Source organism: Hipposideros armiger, unplaced genomic scaffold (assembly GCF_001890085.2).
Source record: "Hipposideros armiger isolate ML-2016 unplaced genomic scaffold, ASM189008v1 scaffold_283, whole genome shotgun sequence".
NCBI lineage: Eukaryota > Metazoa > Chordata > Mammalia > Chiroptera > Hipposideridae > Hipposideros > Hipposideros armiger.
The window spans coordinates 713,988-737,984 of record NW_017731633.1 but is presented as its reverse complement, the minus strand read 5'-3'; the positions used below and the strand labels follow the sequence as shown (position 1 = coordinate 737,984).

At 48.4% G+C, this 23,997-nt stretch overlaps 1 protein-coding gene across 3 annotated transcripts; it reads left to right on the top strand.

The window, feature by feature from the left end:
• The first annotated feature begins 176 nt into the window (after nt 1–176).
• On the top strand, nt 177–23,836 carry PLEKHA4 (pleckstrin homology domain containing A4). 3 transcript variants are annotated; one of them, XM_019658285.1, is made up of 20 exons: nt 177–566; nt 1,019–1,108; nt 2,212–2,319; nt 4,372–4,444; nt 4,541–4,641; nt 4,800–4,909; nt 5,511–5,726; nt 6,087–6,366; nt 7,076–7,150; nt 8,152–8,199; nt 8,338–8,418; nt 8,583–8,732; nt 9,645–9,743; nt 12,027–12,167; nt 13,368–13,467; nt 13,540–13,616; nt 21,526–21,687; nt 22,478–22,536; nt 22,950–23,062; nt 23,374–23,836. In XM_019658285.1, exons 2-20 carry the CDS (start codon nt 1,025–1,027, stop codon nt 23,637–23,639), a joined length of 2,343 nt encoding a protein of 780 aa, XP_019513830.1. In that variant the 5' UTR covers nt 177–566; nt 1,019–1,024; the 3' UTR covers nt 23,640–23,836. The 3 variants fall into 3 exon arrangements, with proteins under 3 accessions (XP_019513830.1, XP_019513831.1, XP_019513832.1); XM_019658286.1 differs by lacking the exon at nt 8,152–8,199; XM_019658287.1 differs by lacking the exons at nt 13,368–13,467; nt 13,540–13,616.
• Nucleotides 23,837–23,997: the final 161 nt, after the last annotated feature.

The window sequence follows — 23,997 nt, the reverse complement described above, 5'->3', positions numbered from 1 at the left end:
GATTGGGAGGGGAGACCGCAGCGTGGGTGGCTGGCAGAGGGAGGGAAAGACCAGCAGAAGGAAAGAGAAACTGGGAGAGGGAAGAAGGGAAAGTGAGGAGAATCAGGGAGCAGAGGAAACAGCAGATGTGGAGGGCCATAGAGAGAGAGAGACAGAGACAGAGAGAGAGAGAAAAAAGGAAGCGACTGAGTGTGAAGGAGAGAGAGAGATAGGGCAAGATAGAGAGGGAGAGAATGAGAAAGAGAATTGAGGTAGAGACTCTGTGAGTCCGAGAAAAAGATTTGGACAGAAACAGAAAGATTGGGAGAGAAAGTGATATGGGTGTGTGTGGGAGAGAGAGACAGAAGGTGAGACTTGAAACAGAGACAGTCTAAAAGAAAGGGAAGATGTGAGAAGAAGAGAGACCATAGAACAAGAGACAAAGAGACAAAAAGAGTGAGTGAGCATATAAGTGAGACTGAGGCCTATGAGAGGCAGCACCTAAGAGACAGAGGAGGGAGGCTGTGGCTGGGTGCCCCAGCACCCACACCGCCCTCTTGCCCCCTGTCTTTGGGATCCCAGAGCTGGTAAGTTCCCTCGCTGGGCTGGGAGGGGCTGCTTGGGTGTGCATTCCTGATGCCCCTGGGCTTGGCAGGGATGTCTCAGGGTTGCATGTGGGAGAGCAAGAGACAGGTAGCTGGGGGCAGCCGGAAAGAGGCAGGGAATGGGGGGGATCCCTAAGCACAGAGAGGGTCAAATTCTTTGCCAGAGCTCAGGGGGCAAGAATAAAGGAGCCCCTATTCTCTGTCTTGGGCTGCAGACAGCTGCCCCCACCCGCAGCTGCCAGTGCCGCCCACCTCTCTTGGCATCACTCTTGGTATGCAGTCCCGGGCCAGGGCCTCCCCCAGCCCCCGAGTCCCCAAACAACAGGCTCTTTCTCCTCAGCCTCCTCCGACCTGGGAGCCCCTGACCCCGTCTCTGTCCCCAGCCGGGTCAGCTGCAGAGACATGCACACAGCCCTTTTCTTTCTCTCCCCAAGCCCTTGATGGAGGAGGGCAGACCTCGGAGCAGCCTCAGCCTGGCCAGCAGCGCCTCTACCATCTCCTCGCTCAGCAGCCTGAACACCAAGGTTGGAGCTTCTTGGTGGGGCTGGCGGGGGAGGGCAGGGCTCTGGGCTGCCCCATCCTCCTGTTTTCTAGTTCTGGGTTCTGTGCCACCCCCGGGACTCTGGTTGTTAAGAGCAAGGATCCTTAGCAACAGGGTCTGCCAGACTTAGTTAGGTCCCAAATTGCCCACTAGCTGCAGCTAGGAATTCAGAGGCACTTCCAGCTGTCCCCACCCCTTGTATTTTCCTGATTTTGAAGCCAGAGTAAAAACCCTGCTTGACTCTGTTTGTTAACCTAAGGCTACTCCCCAGCCATGAGGTGTCCCCTAGGAACTCAGAAACAGTGGCTGCTCTGGATTAGGACTGAGAACTCCCTGTCTTACCTCTAGCCATCCAATGTACCCAGTTCTGAAATTTGACAAGGAAAGACCTTTCTGACAATAAGGCTCCATGAGGCCTGAGATACTTACATCTCTAGTCATCGTTCCAGCCCATAGTTCAGTGATGACACTCATTTTCTTGTACTCTTGCCATTCCCCTCACTCATTTCCTTTTTTCCAAGTTTAGAATCCATAGATTCAATCCTGACCTTGGTCACACCATCCCCAAGGGCATCCCGTGGGAATGTAGCTGTGGATACCTGAGATGCCTGTGTGCAAAGGAGAGGGGACACTGTCTATTGGGATGGAGGGATTTGGAGCCTCTCTCTACCAGGACATGGTTGCTAAAGGATGTCACTCCTTGGCACTGGAGTGTTGTTTGATTCTGGCTGACCCGTCACCAGGGACTCTGCATGGAGGTCCCAGACAATATTCCCAGTTCAGATCCCAAAGGCTGAATCACATCTCTGGCTCTGGTGGCCAAAGGCATCTTCACCTTGGCAGTGGATGCTTGACTCCCAAATTCCTTCTCTGTTGGCCAGTAGCCTCTTCCTTGCCTCCAAACACCTCCCTCCACCCATAAAAAGTGTCTCTGAATTCTGCACTGTACACACCCAATTCTGATCTCAAAACTTAGCTCCCTCCTTGACCTGGTTTCTATGGGCAGCCCAGCAAGGTGATTACCTGCACCACCTCCCCAAGCCCATCCAGGTGCCCTGTTCACTTCTCTCTTCCTTCTCTCCTCAGAAATCCACCCGGGCAGTAAGCAAGGTGCACACCTTTGGGAAGAGGAGCAATGCGCTCAGGAGGGATCCCAACCTCCCCGTGCACATCCGAGGCTGGCTGCATAAGCAGGTGGAGTGAGCAGGAGAAGGAAAAGGACACTCCTAGGGACTCTAGAGGCTGTGTCCCTGGCTGTCTGCTGTTTCTCTCCTTCCAAGTCTCAAAATTTGTCTTTTTTTGCTATCACTGATTCTCCCCTTATTCTGTCTTTGTTTCATTCACTAATTCGTTCATTCATTCATTCAGTGACCACTTCTTTTTTTTTTTAAAGATTTTTTATTGGGGAATTGGGGGGATGGGAACAGCGCTGGGAATCGGGGGAAGGGGAACAGAGAAGTTGCTGTCGTTTTGTTCTTCAGTCTAGTTGTGGAGGACATTGCTTCACTGCCCAAGTTGGCACCATCATTGCGCTCTTCCTGGGCGAGGCAGATCAGTCGCCGGCTTCTGGACGGCCGCTCACTGCGGCTGCTGGCCGCTCACTGCGGCTGCTGGCCGCTCACGCTGGCTGCTGGCTACACACGGTAGCCCATGGCAACCCACTGCCACAGGTGCTGCAGCCTACGCCATCGCCGGTGACTCAGGGCAGCCCACCTCCAGGTTGAGCTGTTGTTCAGCATCTTAGCTGTGGAGGGCGGTGTCACTGGCCCCCATATGTGGGATCCGAACCGGGGCCCTCTGGCGTCCCAAGCCAGTTCTTAACCATCGCACCACTCAGCCGGTCCCCAGTGACCACTTCTTGAACATTTATTTACAATGTACCAAGCCCTGGGACACATGGCACACAAATAGGGCAAGTATCTATAGTACATTCAAGATGGGGGTAGAGTGGGGGTGAATAACAAATTAATATATAAATAAATGAAATAACATATAATATGTATGTTACATAATATAAAATTAGACTATATGAAATAAATGATTGCAGATGGTAGGAAGTGTTGTAAAGGGCTGTGAAGAAATAACGGGTTGTGCTCGAAAGTGACTGAGGGGATTAAAGCTGCCTTTGACTGTTGGTCAGGGAAGGTGTCTCTGAGGAGATAACATTTGAGCTGAAAACTAAGTGACAAGAAGGGGCCCATCATGCTAAGATCTTGGGGGCAGAGGGACTGCGAAAGCAAAAGTTGCTGCAGCAGGCCATAGCTGAGTGTTTGGAGCAAGCCAAGGAGAGAGATAGGAGGGACATCTGAGCAGCAATTCTCAAAGTGCAGTCCCAGAGTGGCAGTGTCAGCATCTTCTGGAACTTGCTAGAAAGGCGAATTGTCAGGCCTCGCCCCAGATCTACCGACTTCAGAACTCTGGGGAGGAGACCCAGGAATCTGGTTTTAACAAGCCCTCCTGGTGAGTTTTATGCACTCCCAAGTTTGAGATTCCATGTCAGCCAGTAAACTAGGGTAAGGAATTTGCAATTTATTCTAAGTTTGACGGTAAGCTCTGTTTTGAGCAGGGGCTCACATGATCTGATTTATCATTTTAAAAGATCCTGTTGCTTCTGTGGGAACCTTTGTTTTTTTTTTTTTTTTTTTTTTTTTAGCTGAGCCATCCTGCCACCTGTTGGCAGCTCAGCGGCGGCTCGGGCCAGACTCGAACTGCTGTTGCTCAGAGCTCAAACCTTTGAGCGAGCTCTTAACCAACTGAGCCACTCAGTCGGCCCCTTGGGGGAACCTTTGAAGAGAAGAGGGGCACACGGTTGGGAATGGACCTGCTCCGGCAGAGGCTCAGTGCCCCCTTTTTGGCCTTTTTATGTCTCAGGCTCCAGAGTTATTGGACCAAGTCTTTGTATATACAGTCCCTGCCCACGTGTGGTACAGTATGGTGTTCCAACCTTCCTGTAGTTTCTCAACCTCCAGTTGACAGATGAGGAAACTTGAGGGTCCTAGTGGGAAATGACTTGTTTAGGGGCAGTTTGAAAGTGGTGGAGTCAAACTCAGGTCCAACTGTGTCTAGAAACTATGTCCTCTCAACCACAGCATACTGGCTTCCAGTTCTCCATCTGAATCTATTATATCAAACATGTGTCTCTGTTCCTTCCCTCTCTCTGGGTCTCTGTCCCCAAGTGTCACTGCCGCCATCTCCTTTTTCCCTCTCCCCTCTACTCAGGCCTCTCCTCCCACGCTTTCTCCCTAGGACAGCGCTGGGCTCCGGCTGTGGAAACGCCGCTGGTTCGTCCTCTCTGGCCACTGCCTCTTCTATTACAAGGGTCAGTGCTCCAGTTGGATGGGGTGGGCGCCCTTTCCTCTGGCCTTTCGGCCTTCAGATCCCCCTGTGATCCCTGACCCCAGCCCTTCTTTTGCAGACAGTCGCGAGGAGAGCGTCCTAGGCAGCGTTCTGCTCCCCAGCTATAGTGTCAGGCCAGATGGGCCAGGAGCCCCCAGAGGGCGGCGCTTCACCTTCACGGTGAGTTGGTCCATCCCCTGTGGGCAGTAGGGTACTAGGCGATGGGGACAGCCATCAGAGAATCCATTACTGAAAATAAAATATCTTGGCCAGGGTTGATGGTATCCTCCCTTTTGGAGGGCCTGGGCATCCAGATTCCCAGCTCTATCTTCCCACAGGCAGAGCACCCGGGCATGAGGACCTATGTTCTGGCTGCTGACACGCTAGAGGACCTGCGGGGCTGGCTACGTGCTCTGGGCCGGGCCTCCCGCGCAGAGGGAGATGATTGGTGAGTAATAGGCCACGCCTTTGATCCTGTACCTCCAGCCCTGGTCAGTCTCATCATCCCCAACTCCACCTCTAGAGGCCCTGCCCCTCAACATGCAATCATTAGTCTTCCAGCTAAGGAGACTCTGCTCTTCAGGCCCCATCGTTAGAAGAACTTCAGCTCTTCCAATCAACAAAAGCCTTTCCCTCTAAGCAACGCCTATCACTTTGTCCAGCCCCCACAAACAACATTTCGCACTCCCTGACTGACTCCCTCGGAAGTCTACAGCCCGGCCAGGTTACCACCAAAACAATGTCAGATTAAAAAAAAAAAAAAAAGGAATGGCTTCAGACTGTTTCTGTCCCGGCCTGGTTCAATTTTCAGGCTGCAGATTCAGTCTGGGGCATTGGGTTCGGTGACCTGGACGGACCTTGTGGCCCTGCATAAGTCTCTTCCACACTCGGGCCTTAGTTTCCTCATCTGCAAAATGGGGACAATGATTTATAATGCACCACCTCTCCCTTTTTTCTGTATAGGTCCTTGTGTCCTTATTTGTGAAATTAGAATAAGAGCTGTTATGAGGTTCAGAGGAATGATGTCTTTTTCTGTGCCCACTTGTTAGTGGGCGACCCAAGTCACCTGCACGTCGCCAGCCTGGGGAGGGCCCTGGAGGTCCCGGTGGCCCCCCGGAGGTGAGCAAAGGGGAAGAGGGGCACAGCTTAGAATCACCGGAAGTGGCTCGGCTCTCCAGAGATCATGACCGACCTGGGCGGCTCACTCCCAGCCCCATGGCCGACTTACAATCTGGACCCCGGATTCAGAGGACGAGGAGCCCGGAGTGAGTTGAACTTGGGAACCTGGGATGAGACAGTTCTATTGAGCTTCAGGGGGAAAGCTATATTGGGGGTGTGGCCTAAGAGATGGGCAAGGACTGAGGCTGATTAGGGGCGAGTTTAGTGCTCTCTTGCCTGAGTGTGACTTGCTGGGGTTCTTGTGGGGTCAGAGCCTGTCTGGGAAGAAGGCCTAAGAAGATGCCATGAAGGGGGAAATTATTCAGCATCTGGCCAAAAGGAGGGTTTTTCTCTTAGAGGGACAGCGAGACACACTGAAGGGAAACTCCTCCTTGAGGCTGACTTGGTGGGTGGTGGGGCGAGAGGGCTCTAGTTGACCCAGTTCTCCTTTTCTCTCTTCCCCACAGCCTGTTCGCACCTCTCTCTCGCCCTCCCTCCCCTCTGAGCCTCCCCCGGCCTCGTTCTGCTCCTGCACGCAGACCTCCTCCCTCCTCAGGTGACACAGCAATCCCCGCCAGACCCCATACCCCCTTGAATCGCATCGACGTGCGGCCTCCCCTGGATTGGGGCCCTCAGCGTCAGACACTCTCCCGGCCCCCCACCCCCCGCCGAGGACCCTCCTCTGAGGCTGAAGTTGGAAGGCCTCCCAGGAGTCCCCAGAACTGGAGTCAGGAGGCCAGAAAACAGGTGAGCAGAGAGGTGACAGGGCGGGGGTGGGGGTGGGGACGGGACACACACACACACACACACACACACACACACACACACACACACACGACACGACACTCATCTCTCTGATGGTCATGGGCCTTTCGTTCTAGGCTGGTCTCTAGGTCATTGCCCCCTGAGAATCATGGGGATTATAGCTCAGCATAATCACAGCTGGGTTCAGATGTAAGAGGGAGAGTAGACTTTAACTGCCATTAGTCCACAGGGCTGTCTTTCCTGGCTGGTCTCAGGCCATTATGCCTTAAGCATTATGGGGATTTTAGTCCAGAATACTCTCCTCCAAGGCACTGCTGTGACAGGTAGTATGGGTTGCATCTGCCTTGTGTCTCCAGTTTATCTTTCCAAGTTGGTCACCTGCTATTTTCTCTGAGCATCATGGAATTGTACCCCAGAATATCCATAGCTAACCACAAATGTGAGAGTGAGAATAGATTGCAACTTCTACCAGCCCCTAGGGCTGTTTTGCTAGGCTTGTCTATTTGTTATCATCCTCTGTGTTCCCACAGTGGCACACAGCTGGAGAACATATAGTTGAGGAGGTTGTGGGGGCCCAGTTCTGAACCTCAAAGAGTCTCTTATGGCATTTCAACTCTGGACTCATACACTTTAATATTTGTTACTAAGACATGCCAATTTCTGATGATCTCTATTTCAATATCCCCCTCAGGTCCCCTCTGGCTCCTCCACATATCTCCAGCTGCCTCCAAGACTTCCTGGAACACGGGCTTCCATGGTTTTATTGGTAGGTAGCCTCGAATCTGCCAGAGCCCCTTTTCTTTCTTTCTTTGCTATGGTGAATGTCATCTCCTGGACTAGTGTGACTAGAGAAGACTGGATATTTCAAAGCCTTTGGGTAGGTGTTTTTATTAATGTCCTAGGGCTGCTGCAAACTAGGTAGCATGCATATAGAACATCTCTCCATTCATTCATATAAACTAGATCTTTTATTTGTGGTTTAAAGTTTTTCGTAGAGTTCTTGTGTGTTCTTAGTTAAGGTAACTCCTACATTCCAGGTAGTTCTTATAGCTATTTGAATGGTATATCTTTTTAAAATTATGTTTTCTAGTTATTGAAGTTGTAGAGATATGCTATTTTATTATTATTTTTTTTTTAGCTGAGCTATCCTGCTACCTGTTGGCAGCTCAGCGGCTACTCAGCTCGGGCTGGCCTCGAACCGCTGTTGCTCAGAGCTCAAACTCTTGAGCGAGCTCTTAACCAACTGAGCCACTCGGCTGGCCCCGAGATATGCTATTAATGTTTTTAGCTTCATCTTCCACTTGGCATCCTTGCTGAATTCTCTTATTTGTTCTAATCAACCTGATTGTGCTGGGTTTTCTGGGTAGATGAATATATCACCTGTAAATAGTGACGGTTTTATTTTCCCCTCCTATCCTTACACCTCTTTTTGCTTCCTTTGTCTTATGTTATAGCATTGGTCAGGATCTCTAATACAGTGTTAAACTGTAACAGTGGCAGTGAGCATCCTTGTGTAATTCTCAGTCATAAAGGAAATGTCTACATTTTCTCCATTAATTATGTTTGCTAGAGATATTTGGTAACACAGCCCATTGTATCTTCCTAAAGCCAAGAATCAGGCAATTGGTCGAGAGGTTTGCTAAAGCTTGGAAAGACGCTAATAAGCAGAGGGGTGTCTGTTAGTAGAAACAGGGCTCAGCTCAGCACTGAGCTTCAATAAGGATCTGGTCTGTCCATGTGATCCCTGGCTTTTCTCCTTGCCCTCAGCCTGGTCCTCCGCTGGACTCATCCTTCCACCAAAGCTTGGAGACAGATGTGAGTTCTCCCCAACCCAACCCCTGCTGAGTTCCCAGAGTTGGGAAGAGAATATTCTAGATGGTTGTGGTGATAGGGGAGAAGCAAGGGTAAGAGCCAGATCTGGTCCATAAATAGCTCCCATTCTCATTTCTCTAGACGCTGTTGACCAAGTTGTGTGGGCAGGACCGGCTCTTGAAGAGGCTACAGGAGGAGATAGACCAGAGACAGGAGGAGAAGGTGTGGGGCTCTGGGACAGGAAGGGATACCTGGCCTCTCCACCTGCCCTTAGCCCTTCCTGATCCTTAGCCTGCTAGTTGGTGAGGATGTGGGAGGGCACATTTTCTCCCTCCCTGGGGCTGGGTGTGGCTTCAGAAGATTAACCTTTTTCCATCTGAGTGCAGGAGCAGCTAGAAGCAGCGCTGGAGTTGACCAGACAGCAGCTGGGCCAAGCAACCAGAGAGGCTGCGGCGCCCCAGAGGGCCTGGGGGCGTCAGCGCCTCCTGCAGGACCGACTGGTCAGTGTGAGGGCCACTCTTTGTCACCTGACCCAGGTGAGCATCTGGAAAGGGACATGCCCTCCCAGGAGGCCTCAGGACTCTGCATGTTGTTTCTGAAGGGGACCTGACCCTAAGAGTTCATGGGAAGGTAGTTCTTAAGAATTGCCCCCTCCCCAAGTTTTAAATCAGTGATCTTGACTGTTCAAGAAGGTGTGCAGCAGCAGAGTTTAATTTAGAGGTCAAGAGGGTAATTTTGATACAGGATTCCTGGCTTTGAAGCTCAGCTTCCATTCATAGTAGCTGTGTGACCTTAGACAAGTTACTTAACCCCTCTAGGCCTTAGATGCATCTTATGCAAACTCGAGATGCTAAACATAGTATTTACTTCATAAGGTCATTGTGAAGACTTCATAAATATATATAAATGAACGAATGAGTGAACACTTAGTACCTGGTATATGCTAAGCAATATTTAAGTGTTCGCTATAATTATTATTATCTGTAAAATGGAGACATTAATAGTACCTATATCACAAGAATTAAATGAATGCCAAGAACAGTGCCTAACATGTTAAATGTGTAATAAATGTTAGCTATTATAATTATTATTATTGGTATTGACCAAGAGGTTTCTGCTGCCCAGAGGTGCATAGAGGTTATGGTCTTGACTGTCCCAAGAATTCATTAGATGTGCCCTAGGGCAATGCAAAGGTAATCCAGAGGATTTGGAGAAAGATGTTATTTTTCTACACTCGCAGCTTATTGGAATGGTAGGTTCTATGTAGACTCTGGGATTCCCAGTAGTCAGAGCAAAGAGACCTTTGGGAATTGCAGTCAATGTACACCAAGGGCACCAGGGACCAGGCTTCCCTTCCTCCTCCTCTTGGAGCTTGGAAAACATGAAGTGGGGAAAGAGCAGGTGGATGGGCTTGCTAACTCTGTGTCTCCCCCTTTCTGGGACCTGAGGAACGAGAGCGGGTTTGGGACACATACAGCGGCCTGGAACAGGAGCTGGGCACCTTGAGAGAGACCCTTGAGTACCTGCTGCACCTTGGGTCCCCCCAGGTACACCCCTGCCCCAAACCCCCAAGCCCTACCTTCTACTCCAAGTTCACTTGGGATATCCTTTTGGCGCTTAAGCCCCTCCCACAGAATCAAAACCCTTCCTACTTTATCACAAGCTCCTCCTCCTCTGTCCTTTTCTTTCATTTAAAACCCCTTATTGTAGTTAACACCAAGCCCCTCATTGTAAGACCTACCTTTAGATTCAAGACCACTCTCCCCTCTGGTTTTAAATCTCTCCTCTTATTTTGAAGCTCTACTCTCTGTGTCAAAACTCCGCTCCTCATCCTTGTCTCCGTCCAGCAAGTTCATCTCTTGTATTCCACATCCTGACTTCTGCTGTTACATTTATGCCCTGGAGTTGCCAATTCTAAATCCAATCCCTTAGTTGAAGCCCCATTCCTGAAGCATAAGCCCCGTTGCTTAGCCTGAGTTCCACTTCTTCATTCTAAGCTTAGCCATGGAATTTCTTTTTTTTTTTTTAAAGATTTTTATTGGGGAATTGGGGGGATGGGAACAGTGCTGGGGAATTGGGGGAAGGGGAACAGACAAGTGTCACTGGCCCTCATATGTGGGATCCGAACCGGGGCCCTCTGGCATCCCAAGCGAGTTCTTAACCATCGCGCCACTCGGCCGGCTCAAAGTAAGACTTAGAGCTACTTTATTTTTTTTTTTATTTTTTTTTTAGCTGAGCCATCCTGCTACCTATTGGCAGCTCAGCGGCTGCTCAGCTCGGGCTGGACTCGAACCGCTGTTGCTCAGAGATCAAACTCTTGAGCGAGCTCTTAACCAACTGAGCCACTCTGCCGGCCCTTCGAATTTCTAAATCATAATCATGTATCTTTTGTTAAAGACATTGATTAGAGTATTAAATGCATACTCACAGATTTAAGCCTTGCTTTTTTTTATGCTAAACTCTCCCACTTCTTAAAATCCACCCCTAAACTCTAATCCCCCATCTATTGGTGTTAAATACCACTCAGCACCAGCAATATATACATCACAACCAAACTGGGTTTATTACAGGAATTCAAGGTTGGTTCAGCACCTGAAAATCAGCCCATGTTTTTCACCACATTTAACAAAATAAAGGAGAAAAACCACCTGATCATCTCAATAAATGCAGGAATAAAAGTGACACAATTCAGTATCCATTCATGATAAATGCTCTCAGTAAAGCGGGAATAGAAGGGCACTTCCTTAATCTGATAAAAGGCATTTACAACAAATCTACAGCAAACATCACGGTGGTCAGTGAAATATTGAAAACTTTACTGCTGATATCTGGAACAAGACAAGGATGTCTGCTATTACCAGTTCTAGTCAATATTGTACCAGAGGTCCTAGACAGTACAAGTAAGTCTGAGAAATAAATAAAAAGTATAGGGACCAGAAAGGAAGAAGTAAAGTTATTTTTATTTACAAATGACACGATTGTGTATATGTAGACTATCCAAAATAATTTCCAGAGAAACTATTAGAATAAGCATATTCAGCAGTCACTGAATGCAAGGTTAATATACAAAAATCAATTGTCTTTCTATATGCTAGTATCAAATAATTAGAAAATAAATATTTATAAACAGTAGTGTTTGTAGTTAACATAAGCAAATTAAATATCTAGGAAGAAATCACATGAACGATATGCAAGACACCTTCTCTGAAAGCCACAAAACATCATTAAGAAGGTCAAGACCTGTATAAATGGGAAAATATACACAGATAGGAAAGATACACTAGTGCAAAGATATAGTCTCCCCACATTGATTTCCCCAGTGGGGATCTGCAATCCCGATACAAACCCGGAAGGTTTTTATGTGGAGATTGATGAGCTGACTGTAGATTGTATCTTGCAGTACATAAGGCCAAGAGTAGCCCAGGCAACGTCCAAGAAAAAAGCTGGAGGTCTAACACAACTGGATGTCAAGCCTGACTGCAAAGCTCCAGTTAATAAGATGGTGTAGTATTGACACAAGGTTAGACAAATGGACCAAAGGAATAGAATAGGGTATTCAGAAACAGACTCACATATATTTACATGGTTACCTATTTAGGACAGAGTTAACACTGCAGAAGTGTACAGAAAAGACAGTGCTTGTGATAAATGGTAGTGGGAATTTATATGGAAATGGACATCCACAAATATCGCCTCCAATATGCACACACAGTCCATTTATGACTCCATAAATACAGCTCAGCTGATTTCAACCCTGTCCATGGCCTATCAACTTTAACTGTTCTTGCGTTTTCCCACCTTTGAGTAACAAATTCCTTTCCTCCCCCCAGGACAGAACGTCTGCTCAGCAGCAGCTGTGGATGATGGAAGACACACTAGCAGGTCTGGGGGGTCCCCAGAAACCACCCCCTCATACTGAGCCTGACTCCCCACCCCCCGCACTCCAAGGGGAGGAGTCTTCAGAGAGAGAGGTGAGACTCACACCTCTCTCCCCACCCCCAGGTCCCTGTCTCATCTGCCCCTGGCACAGCTCATCACCTACTCATGTCTTTCCCTATCCCTTGACCAGCTAACCAACCTCTGGCAAGTAGCCTATGCTCCAGAAGCCTTTGTTTTCTGTTTTGTTATACGTGGTAATAGTCCAGTGGTGCTCTGGAACCAGCTCCCACCACCTCCCAAGGGCCAACTGCCTGCATCTCTTCCCAACTCCACATTCAATGCTGTCTTGTCAGTAGCTTGAAATTGACCACGTTGGGAGTAATTGACAAACGCTACAAACCAGCACTCTTTTCTCCCATAGAGGCATTGGTTAGTTTTTATTGGAAACAGCCATGGTCATTGGTTACACATTGCTTTCATGCCACAATGGCATAGTTGATTCTTTTAAGGAGGGCGCAGCTAACAGTGGTCCGTGCAGGGATAGAACCAGCAACCTTGGTGTTATCAGCACAATGCTCTAACCAACTGAGCTAACCAATCACCCAGCTGGTAAATGTTTTTAAAAAAATAAAACAAAAAAACATTTACCAGACACTTCTGATCATAACACTCAGGTTGCAGGGATTTGTAAGAAGAAAGAGTGACTAGGAAGCGCCTAACAGAGTCAGTGTTCAGGAAGTACAAGCCACTATTGTCATAACTGGGTTAAAGCCACTGCTTATTGTGACCTTCAGATCATGTATCCAGGTGATCTGGGTTCAGATCCCAGCTCTGCTATCTTTGTGACATCAGTCACTGATCTCATTCTCTGCACCTCAGTTTCCCCATATGTAAAATGTCCATCCCTATTTTAATAATAGGTGTCTTGTAGGCTTATTGAGGAGATTTAGTGAGATAATGCAGGAAAAGTACTTAGTAACATGCCAGATGCATAATCATTATAAAATCTTGCACTTATAATACCTTACCACATGCCAAGCACTATTCTAAGGGCCTTACATGTATGGATTCAATTCTCATATCAGAAGTTTAAATATGGCCCAGAGAGGTAAGGTAACTTGCTTAAGGTCACACAGCTATTAGATGGCAGAGCTGAGATTGAAACCAGGTTGTCTGGCTCCTGGTTTTTTATCTTAATCCTACACATGCTCTGTCTCATTTGTTAAGTGCTTAAAAAATGGTGATAATAATGATAATGATAATCGCTGAAGCCCCTTCCCCAACCCCTCCAGAGCCTGCCTGAGTCCTTGGAACTGAGCTCATCCCGGTCCCCTGAGGCTGACTGGGGGCGGCCTCCCGGGGGCAACAGAGACCTCGCCAGCCCTCGCTCAGGTGAGCATCCTGGGTGGGGCGGGACTTGCTTGGCATTTTCTGTTCTCACCAAGTCCCATTCTGCTCTTCCAGGCCTTGGATCTCCAAGGGTCTCCCGGGCTTCCAGTCCTGAGGGTCACTGCTCCACTTCCCCACAGCCAGGAACCAAGGTAGGCAGTCCATCGATCCCCCCACCCCCGGTCCATCTTGTGATTGTTTGATCTGACTGCCATGGACTCCCCCCCCCACTCTTGGGGAAGCAGCTGGGAGAAGGGAGTTTAAGGTCGCACCCCAGATCAGAGAGAATGTGATTTATTAAGTGTTGGGATTGAATTTTGTCTCTGCCACTTCTAAGCTGTGTGACTTTGAGTCAGTTACTAAACCTCTCTCTGCCTCCATTTTCTCATCTGCAAAACGGAGCTAATAGCAGTGCCTACCACCTAGAGCTGATGTGAGGATTCAGACTAGATGAATGCCCATAAAGGGTTGGAAGTAGTTTCTGGATATAGTAAGTACTCCATTCATTCATTCCTTTCTCAATTCATTCATTCCACAAATATCACTGTCCAATAAGGTAGCCAGTAGCCACACGTGGCTATTTAAATTTAAATGAATTAAAATGAAATAAAATTAAAAATTTACTCACACTCACCACATTTCAAGGGCTCAGGAGGTACATGTGGCCAGTGGCTGCCCTGTTGGACAGTGCACATATAGTACATTTCCATCATCAGAGAAAGTTCTAATGCACAGAGGTGTTAGGTGCTGAGGTCACAAATGTGAACAAGAAAAAAAAAATCCTTCCCTCATGAATCTGGTGTTCTAGTGGATATCAGAGGCAGATAATAAACAGTTTACTGTACATTATTTTATACATCATAAGTGCTACATTAAAACAGAGCATTGTGAGGAGGTTTGGGATGCTTGAGGAAGGAGTGTAATTGTAAATGGGTTGGTCTGGGGAGGCTTCATGGAAAGGTGATGTTTCTGCGGATACCTGAAGGAGGTGAGGGAGTGAGCCTTGGGGATATCTGGTGGAAGAGCATTATAGGCAAAGGGAACAGCCTTTGCAAAGGTTCCAAGGCAGGAGTGGGCCTGGCATGTTGAAGTAGCAGCTAGAAAACCAGTGTGGCTGGAACTGAGTAAGCGACCGATGGAGAGAGGAGTGGATAATGAGGACAAATGGTAACGGGGGCAGATCTTGCTGGGCCTTGTGGTTCAAGGTGGGGACTTTGCTTTGACTGTGAGTGAGCCGGAAGCCAAGGAGAGTTCTGAGCTGTCCCAAGGGGGAACTGGCTCCCTCTGGTGGCCAAGTGAGGAATAGGTTGTGGGACAAGGGCTGGGGCAGGGAGTCAAATGAGGGGGCAGGCGACTGGGAGATGGGCCAGGCGGGAGATAATAGTAGTTTCTAGTAGGTCAGAAGAAGTGGAGTTGTTGAGATGGACTTGGAGCCTAGATATACCGGTCTTCAAACATTATCCCAAACCCTTGGCACCAGATGTAATTTAAAATGCAAAATGTTTCAGATTCTAGATGAGTAATAGGGTGCATATATACTCGTACTGTGTATTATATAAAGCCTCCAGTGGTGTCTGGAGTAGCACCCGTAATCAAACACATTAATTAACATATATTCAATAAAATGTATGAATATTCATACTAAATGGGATAAAGGCTATGAATAAATCTCAATTTAAATGTCAAGTTGTTGGGTTTTTTTTTTAATAGCAATGAACTACTTAATGAGCAAGTCAGAGTGGAATAAAAATAGATTAGAAATATCAGTCACTTTTTATTTCTAAGGAAAAAGGTTTAGTAAGACATCATGTCACACAATCCAGGTACAAATGAAGCCAAGTACCGAAACGTACATTTGCAGTAAATGCTCATGAAATTTGGTGGCTTGAGAACTCTGGAGACAGGGGTCACTGGTCAAAAGATCAGCGCTGTCATGGAGTTGGAGTTGGACATCTGGAGCAGGGTCAGGAGTGGGATTCCCTGGGGATGGGGTAGGTGGCCTTCATAGAGGTGGCTGTGTTATCTGCTTCTTAACAAAGGGTCTCCTCTGGGCAGTGTCCCTTTCATTGAGTAAACTGGTTGGAATCTCTTGGTCACTGAGAAGTATACACTGATAAAAGTCAGCAACGCAGGTGACCAGTTAGCTCCATTGGTTAGAGTATGGTGCTGATAGCACCAAGGTTGCTGGTTCAATCCCCTCATGGGCCACTGTGAGCTGCGCCCTCCCTAAAAGAGTCAACTATGCCATTGTAGCATGAAAGCAATGTGTAACCAATGACCATGGCTGTTCCCCAATTAAAAAACTAAAAAAGTCAGCAATGAACTGATCACCCATTTCACCATTTCATCCGTGGGGAGTTTTCCTCCAGTATCCCCAACATTATCAATATCGTTGCTGTAATGCTCTTGAATTTCTGATCTCATACTATGTCAGCCGTTCCTCTATCCCCTCAATAAATAAATGCCCAACAGGCAAGTTATTGCAGGTGGACAGTAGGATCTTCTCCTTGAACCTGATCCCCTTGGGCACAAATAACAAAATGTAGCCTCACCTTCTTCTTATCAGTGATGCCAAATCTGGTTGCTTGAGGACTTTGGGGAAAGGAGGCCCTTTAGTTTTCATCTGCAGAGTCATTTTCTTTTCTTTTTTTTTTTAAAGATTTTTTTTTTTTAATTGGGGAATTGGAGGAAGGGAAACAGAGAAGTTGCTGTCCTTTTTGTTCTTCAGTCTAGTTGTGGAGGACGTTGCTTCACTGGCCCAAGTTGGCACCATCATTGCGCTCTTCCCGGGCGAGGCAGGCCAGTCGCCGGCTTCTGGACAGCCGCTCACGGCGACTGATGGCCGCTCACGGCGACTGATGGCCGCTCACGCTGGCTGCTGGCTACACACGGTAGCCCATGGCAACCCACTGCAGCAGGGGCTGCAGCCTTCGCCGCTGACGGCGACTCACGGCAGCCCAGCTCCAGGTTGAGCTGTTGTTCAGCATCTTAGCTGTAGAGAGCAGTGTCACTGGCCCTCATATGTGGGATCCGAACCGGGGCCCTCTGGTGTCCCAAGCCAACTCTTAACCAACGTGCCACTCGACCGGCCCCTGCAGAGTCATTTTCAAATGTCATCAGAGCCCTGCCTGTGCTTATGTTTGCATCTGCTGGTTTATCAACCTCCTCCTGAGAACCAACAGCTGCAAACTGGCAACTCTAAAAATCTTGAGTCCTGGGTTTCCTGGTATCTGCAGCCAGTATACAGTTAATAAAAAAAAAAATAAAAAATAAGGTGGTGGTAGTGATCCTTGCTCTTCGTGGAGTGTAAACATCTATGGTTAGAAGCTGTATGTGGAGATGCCACACTCGACAGAAAGCAAATGCCCCCAAAATGCCATTCTTCACAAGACACTGAGGAAGGCTTCTAGAGCGTTTATTCAGGAACCCAAACTCAACGGTTTTCTTTCAGTCTAGCTCGTCTACAACGGTCTCATGCTGCTCATCACAAGGTGATTCCTGAACTTGTCCAAAAAGATTTTTCTGGGTCCCGTGATTTCTTGTTTGCAGAATAATGCCCAAGTTATGGAAAATTGTAGATGTGTTCCATACTGTGTCTTGTGTATGCCTGTGGCTCTAGCATGGCCAGGAGCAGATCGCCTGAGCCTAGTATCCTTCAAGCCCATCATTGTCATCTCTCATTGCTATTGGTGACATTTTTGTAGAAGCACATCAGGTATTGTCTTAGCAAACTCACCAGTGTAATTTATGATCTACAGACGCTCTGGCCACTGCGGATCATCAGACATCTTACATCACATGCCTCTTCAGTGTTGCCAGCCAATGGTCACAATCAATGTTCAGGTCTTCATGGAATGTTCTAGTTTGTTTCATGACCAAAAGCCAGGTGGGGATATCTGGTTACATCTTTGTCCATGCACAGTCCAGGTCTTCATGTTCTGCCCTGTGCAGAGTTTCTCTACTTGTCCTCAGTTCCTGGTCATCACTGTCCGTGTAAAACTTCCATGACATCTTTCTGTTCATGTCACATCACATCCAGGGGTACCTCATGGGTCATATTCACTGAGATGTCGCAGCAGACGCTCCACAATCCTGCTCCTGAAATTATTCTTCTCTCCAAGCTCTTGGAGGTGACAGATGTTTCTGTTGCTTCTTTTCACTATCTTCGGGGCTATCTTTGGCTCTTTTTGACATCTCCAGAGAGCAGTTAAACCAGAAGCCACAAATAACAAACAAACAAATAAATAAGTAAATAAGCAAGCAAGAAAAATAGCAGTAGAGGCAGAGAAACCTGGGTGAGAGACGGTATGCTGAGACTCAGACCATGCCAGGTGGATATTGGCACCAAATTTTGGAACACAAAGGTCTGTTCTGTTTTCAGATTTTTTTTTTCTTTTGGAATTGCAGATAAGAGATTTTGGAAACTGACTTTGAAGGTGGAGCCAACAAACTTTCCTGGCAGATTAGAGATGGGTGTGAGGAGTCAGAATGACCATGAGACTCTTGGCCTGGGCATCTGGAAGAATGCAGTTACCAGGCAGGAGATGGGGCAGGAAGGGATGGTGAGGAGTTTGGGTTTGAATGTGTTAATTAATTCTGAGTTTCATGTTTGTGGTTTTTCTTATTGGTGCTGTTGTGGTACCTGGCCTCTTGTGTACAGGGTTTGGCCCGGGCCCTGTGGTTCCTGAGCCAAATTGGGCTGGGTTGAGGCGTGTCAGATGTAAGCATGATCATAACAGAGGGAGGCATGTGCCGTGATGGTGAAAGCATGAGGCGCTGGGGGACTCCTTGTGCTCCCAGACAGCCTGGCATGTTGGGGATGGTTTCCTGGAGGCAGAGAGACCCGGAAGATTGAGTTAGAATTTACCAAGTGGGGAAGCAGGGAGACAGCTGGAACAAATGTCCAGGTTATGGTGGGGAGTTTTAGGAAGACATGGCCTCTGCTAGCTTACAGGACGTCTTTTTGTGAATTAGAGACAGGCGCCCCTTCTGCGTGGGCAGAACATGTTTTGGTCAGTGGTGGGCTCAGCCCTTGGGCAGTGAGCAACCTATACAACTGTGCATGGTCTCTTGGGAGTACAGAGCTCTGGCTTCCAGTACCCCATCTGCCAACTGAAGGGTTGTTTAATTCAGGCACCCTTCTCGGGTGCCAGGCCCTGCAAGGCTGGGCCTCCAGACGAGTCCCTGTGTTCAAGGACCTACACTTGTTAGCTGACTTTGTTGTGTAGTGAACCTCCACCCCACAACCTATTTTTCAGTGGCCTCCTTTATCCTGAAGCTGGCAAAGGGTTCCTGCAGGAAAAGTATGGCTTATGGATTTGGCAGGACCATTCCGGTGCCCAGTAAGACATCAGCTGATGACCAATCCAAGTAGGGTGTCAGGAGGGCGAGGGACTGTCACCTGTTCCCTTCCTCCTAAGCCACTGTAGGAGGAACTCCCAAATTCCCTTATTTGCTGATGAGGCCTTCTAGGGGCCAGGCCCTGTGGAAGGTGTTGGGGGCCCAGGTGCAAACTAGACCTGATGCTCAAGTCTGATGGGGGAGAGGAGGGACTCTGACAATTGGAAAGCCTTTTAAAGGATAGGTAAGCTGAAGCTGGGTGAATGAAAAAAAGGTTTGGCCCCGCAGAGACGAGTACACCCAACAAAGGGAACAGATTATGTATGCAAAAGCATGGAGGTGATCGTGAAAGAGGCCGCTGCTTTGTATCAGAAATGAAGCTGAATTTATTACTTCCTTGAACAAGCTAGACCTATTCTTGTAAGACACAGTCGCTCTGAGAAAAGCAGAGAGGTGGTCATACAGCATGGAGTTCAGAAACTGCCGTACTTTCGGAGCCAGCAGCATTTAGGGACTGGTCAACCTCAGGCTGAGAAGCTTTGTATCTGTTGCTGATTGGCTGATTTTTGGATATATGGGGCCATCACTGATCGGTGGCTGACTGGCTTTCAGAGAAGCGCGATTGGGGTGCCAGCTGCCAGAGCTTGATGAAACAGATTTCAAAGCATTTCTTATACTTATTATCGTGGATACAAAACAATCAATCAGTCCTTTCCTAGGAAGAGAGGAGCTTCTGTATGCTCAGTGGTGTGTGTAAAGGACATGGATTGATGATGGGGCTACCCTGGAAATTGTTCCTGCCTCACCCCAATCCTGTGGTTCCGGGGCTGCCAAGTTCCAGAGTTCAGGGGTAGTCTATTGAGTTCCAGGCATTTCAGAGCTGATCAAGGAAAAAGATGTGACCACGAGGTGGCAGTAGTACACACGAGCCTTATTTGGTCCACACTTTGAGAGGTTTGCCTGTGGGAGAAGTCCCTCACAGCGAGACCCTTTAGAGGTTCCTGCTTGGGGGCCACTTCCCAGAGGAGAAGATGACAAGACAGATAGGAGAGGAGGCTTAAGGGTGTGGGTGATGTCATTGAGCAGCACAGTGGGGAGTCTCTGGGTTACAGAGCTCCTAAGGACAGCAGCTGCTTAGGGTCTTATAGCTACAGATTCATCTTACCTATGGCTAGCCGATTTGGGGTACAGCTTCGTGGAGTATTCAGAGTAGGCAGGTTCTAAATGGCTAAAATATGTGTCTATTTGGGCTATGTTTGAAACAAGTAGATGTGTAAAAGTTTGAATTTGGCCTTGGCAGGCTTTTGGGCCAATGGTTTGGTCCACTGTGAAGAAATAAATGACATAGGGCCAATATACAGGGGCCATCGTGTATATAACAGGTGGACACGTGACTCAGGATTGGCCAAATCAGTAAAACAGAGTGAACTGCAATGACTGGTCCTACAATAAGCAGTGGATCCAAGCTGTCTCCCTAGAATTTTCTAGTTGTTGGAGACTGCAACAAAGAGTACTATTCTCTCTTTTTTTTCCTTAAACAACAAATTTATTGTCGTCCAGTTCTGTAGGCTAGAAGTCTGAAATCAAGGTGTTGTCAGGGCCAGGCTCTTTCTGAAGACACTAGGGAAGGATCTGTTCCAGGCTTTGTTCCTTGGTATAACTCCAGTCGTCACATGGCATTCTCTCTGTGAGTATGTCTGTGTCCAAATTACCCCCTTTCCTGAAGGATAACACTTATTCTCAGCCAGATAGTTCTATCAGCCCATTTCCTGCCTGTAGCATCCCAGATGCCTGACAGCCTTTCTTCATTTAGTCCCATCTCTGTCCTCTTCAGTTGAAGCTGGCGGTGTTTCTGCTGAGATGATTTACTGGATCCACACGTCACATGCCTAATATCTTAGCAAATGGCTCATCCAGCCACACCCTTGGTGTTCTCTTCAAAACATGCTTTCTCATTTTTTGCAGTATGGATAGCCTGAGAATATTCCACTTCTTCAAGTTCCAGTTTCTTTTTGCTGAACGATTTCTTCTTCACCTTATCTCTGTCCTCTTGCATTTTAAGTTCTTAAGACTGAAGTCCATGATCAAGATGTCAGCAGGGCCATACTCCCTCTGATGGTGCTGCGGAAGGAGCTGCTCCGGGCCTCTCTCCTAGCTTCTGGTAGTTTCTTGGCCTGTGGCCACATAACTCCAATTGACACATGATGTCCACCCTGTGTGCATCTTCCCTCTGGTTTTGAGGGCAAGACAGAGATCATAAAGTCCTCTTTAAGGCCAACCTAAGCTGATCCTCTGGACAGTTTAGTTACTCAATAAATCCCATTCCTCCTGTTGTTTTCACAGCTGATACAGAGTTGTTTTTGTTTTTAATCACAAGCACCCAGTGTCTTGTCTACTAGTGTGAGGAAGCTTGATATGTCCAGGGAATTGTGGGTGTTTGTCAGGCTGGGGCTTCAGGTTCAAATAGGGCAGATGATGGAGTTGAGGCCAGAGAGGTGGGTAGGGACCAGGCCTCACAGGGCCTCAAATGCCTTTGTCCCAAGGATGCTTGGAGACCATGGGAGGACATGAGCAGTGGGGGGCCAGCATCAGTTCCAGGTGTAGAAAGAGGCCTTCGGTGGTGAACTTACTGGAAAGCGCAAGACTGGAGGCTAAGAGGTTCAGGAAAGAGATAAAACGAAGGCCAAGTTTGGCGTCTTGAGAGGTTTCTCATCTCCGCAGGCCCCCCTGGTCCGGCCCCGGATGAGTGCTCAGGAACAGTTGGAAAGAATACGCAGAAACCAGGAGTGTGGACGGCCTCTCCCTCGCCCAGCTTCTCCCCGGCTCCTTACTCTGGGGAGGACACTGTCCCCAACCAGACGCCAGCCTGACATGGAACAAAGGGTGAGGGGAACAGAGGTGGGCCAATGGGGTGGTAGTGGGTCCTTTGCTCCTAGTGTGAGCCTCAGTTTCCCTCTTTGTAAAATGGGGATGTTCCCAATCTCCTTACCCAGAACCGGGTTTCCAGATTCACCCCAATTTGTACTTGTGTTGAAGTCAGCATCCTGCCTCCCCTAGCAGTAGGGAGCTTGGGTGGGACAGAGACAACATCCCCACCTCACCAGGGGCCATAGGTCTGGATCAGAAACTGTTTTCTTTTTCAGTTACCATGTGTTGTCAAAGGCAAAATAATAATGATAATAATAAACGGAGCAAGTAGGGAAATCAGTTTTTTTTACGTTATTGCAATGGGAAGAGTGCTCCAGATCCAAAGATCAGAGTGTCTCATCAAGATGGGTTCATTTTAGATTTTTTTCAGGGAGGAATTAGACAAGTCATAGGTGGGGTGATTTTAGGGTTAGGATTGTTTTTGTAATCAGAGGACATCTCAGTCAGCTGAACACTAGACGTTTTTCTCTGTGTCTAACTAGTTTTAGGGGGACAACCAGTTAAGCTAATCATTTATGAGGTAAAGAGTGAATTTGGAGGGTCTGTTTCTGGCCTTGTCATAGGTAAACAAGGCGGGGTCTCCTCTGATCTAAGTCATATGGAGAACAGGGGTTCTTTGAATATAAAGTTACACATTGTCAGTGCATCTGGAGGCAATTTTATCCCCTCTCTAAGCCCTGTTCATTTCACCCTCAGAACGTGGGGCTTCCAGTTGAGGAATACTAATGCCCCAATTCCTTTGCAGCCTGTCCTAGGACATTCAGGAGCCCAGAAATGGCTCAGAAGCTCCGGTTCCTGGAGCAGGTAAGGAATTGGAAGGCAGGCCAAGGAGCAGGGAAATCAATTTGCCAAAGGGGAGGGGAGTAGCATTGTTACTGAAGTCTCCTGAGTACTGAAGAGCTAATCCCAGAATCTTTTAGAGACACTTGAGTTCCTGGGGCATCAGAAAGCCCTAGGTACCCACTGAGAACCTCAGTTCTCCAAACTGCAAATCTGGGTGGATAGCAAAGCCCACCCGGGCATCTGGAAGTCGGGTGAACTTGTCGGGAGCCTGGACTACAAATCCCATTATGCACGTGGGCATTTGATGAGGGCCACGTCAGATTTAAAGTCCTTTAGAAACATGTGCGAGGGACTATGACTCCCAGAAGGACAGCTGCGGCGATGAGGTTGTCACTGTACTGTAATTGTACGTGTCCCCCAAATCTTTTTTCAAGTCCGAGGAACACCACCCCTTATTTGCCGATATCAGAAGGTCACCGGGAGCGAGTTCTCAGCCTCTCTCAAGCTTTGGCCACTGAGGCATCGCAGTGGCATAGAATGATGACAGGTAAGAAGGGGCTGGGGACCTTGGGCTCCTGGGTTTTAAGGGAAGAGGGAGCTGGAGGCCTGGAATCCTAGGTCCTGGTGGGGAAGGATCTGAGAGCCGCTGGGAATCTTCTGTCTTGATGAGGAAAGAACTGGACATGGCTTGGGAGTTCTAGATTCCCGCAGGAGAGGACTGGAGCCCAGGACTCCTGGGTCTGGGGCAGTAGGCTACTGAGGGATCTGGTCTCTTGGGACTGAGAGAGGAAAGGCCTGGAGGTACGGAATCCCGGTTCCCAAAGTTTGCCATTCTCATTACCCTCTCGTCCTGTCCAGGTGGAAATTTGGACTCTGGAGGAGACTCTCTTTGCCCTGCGCCGCCTCCTCCTCCTCAGTCAGACGCCACGCCCCAGGTGACCTCGCCCCCAAGATCTCCTGTGGCCAATTCCCCTTCCACCCGCTTCATCCGCAGAGGTAGTGGGCGTGGCACAGGTCCCTCCTCCTGGGAGCCCATGTGGGATTCCGGAACCTCCCCACCTGCCCTGACCCAGGATGAGGGGGCGTGGCCTCTGCGCGTTACTCTGCTGCAGTCCAGCTTCTGACCCACCCAAACGCGGCAGCCAATCGGAATGCAAGGGCGTGATCTGAAGGTACCGCCTGGAGATCTGGAGCCACTCTGGGCACCTGGGGGCGTGATCTGGTCCCCTCCTGGTCTACAAGGGGAGGGGTTTCTATGGCCAAAGTTTGGTTTTTCCAGCACGTGTTCAAATTCGGATTAAAACTTTGAACTTTTAGTTAATAACTTTCTCCTTGTCTGTTTGGGGTTGTGACACTGTGGTCTCTGAGAGGCAGAGCTGGAGTCTGGCTTCTGGGTCCCCAGGGAAAAAGCGGGGGAGGGATCTCGAACTTGTAGGTCTGAGGAAGGAGGGAGTCGGGGGCCTGGATTACTGGGTTTGAGGG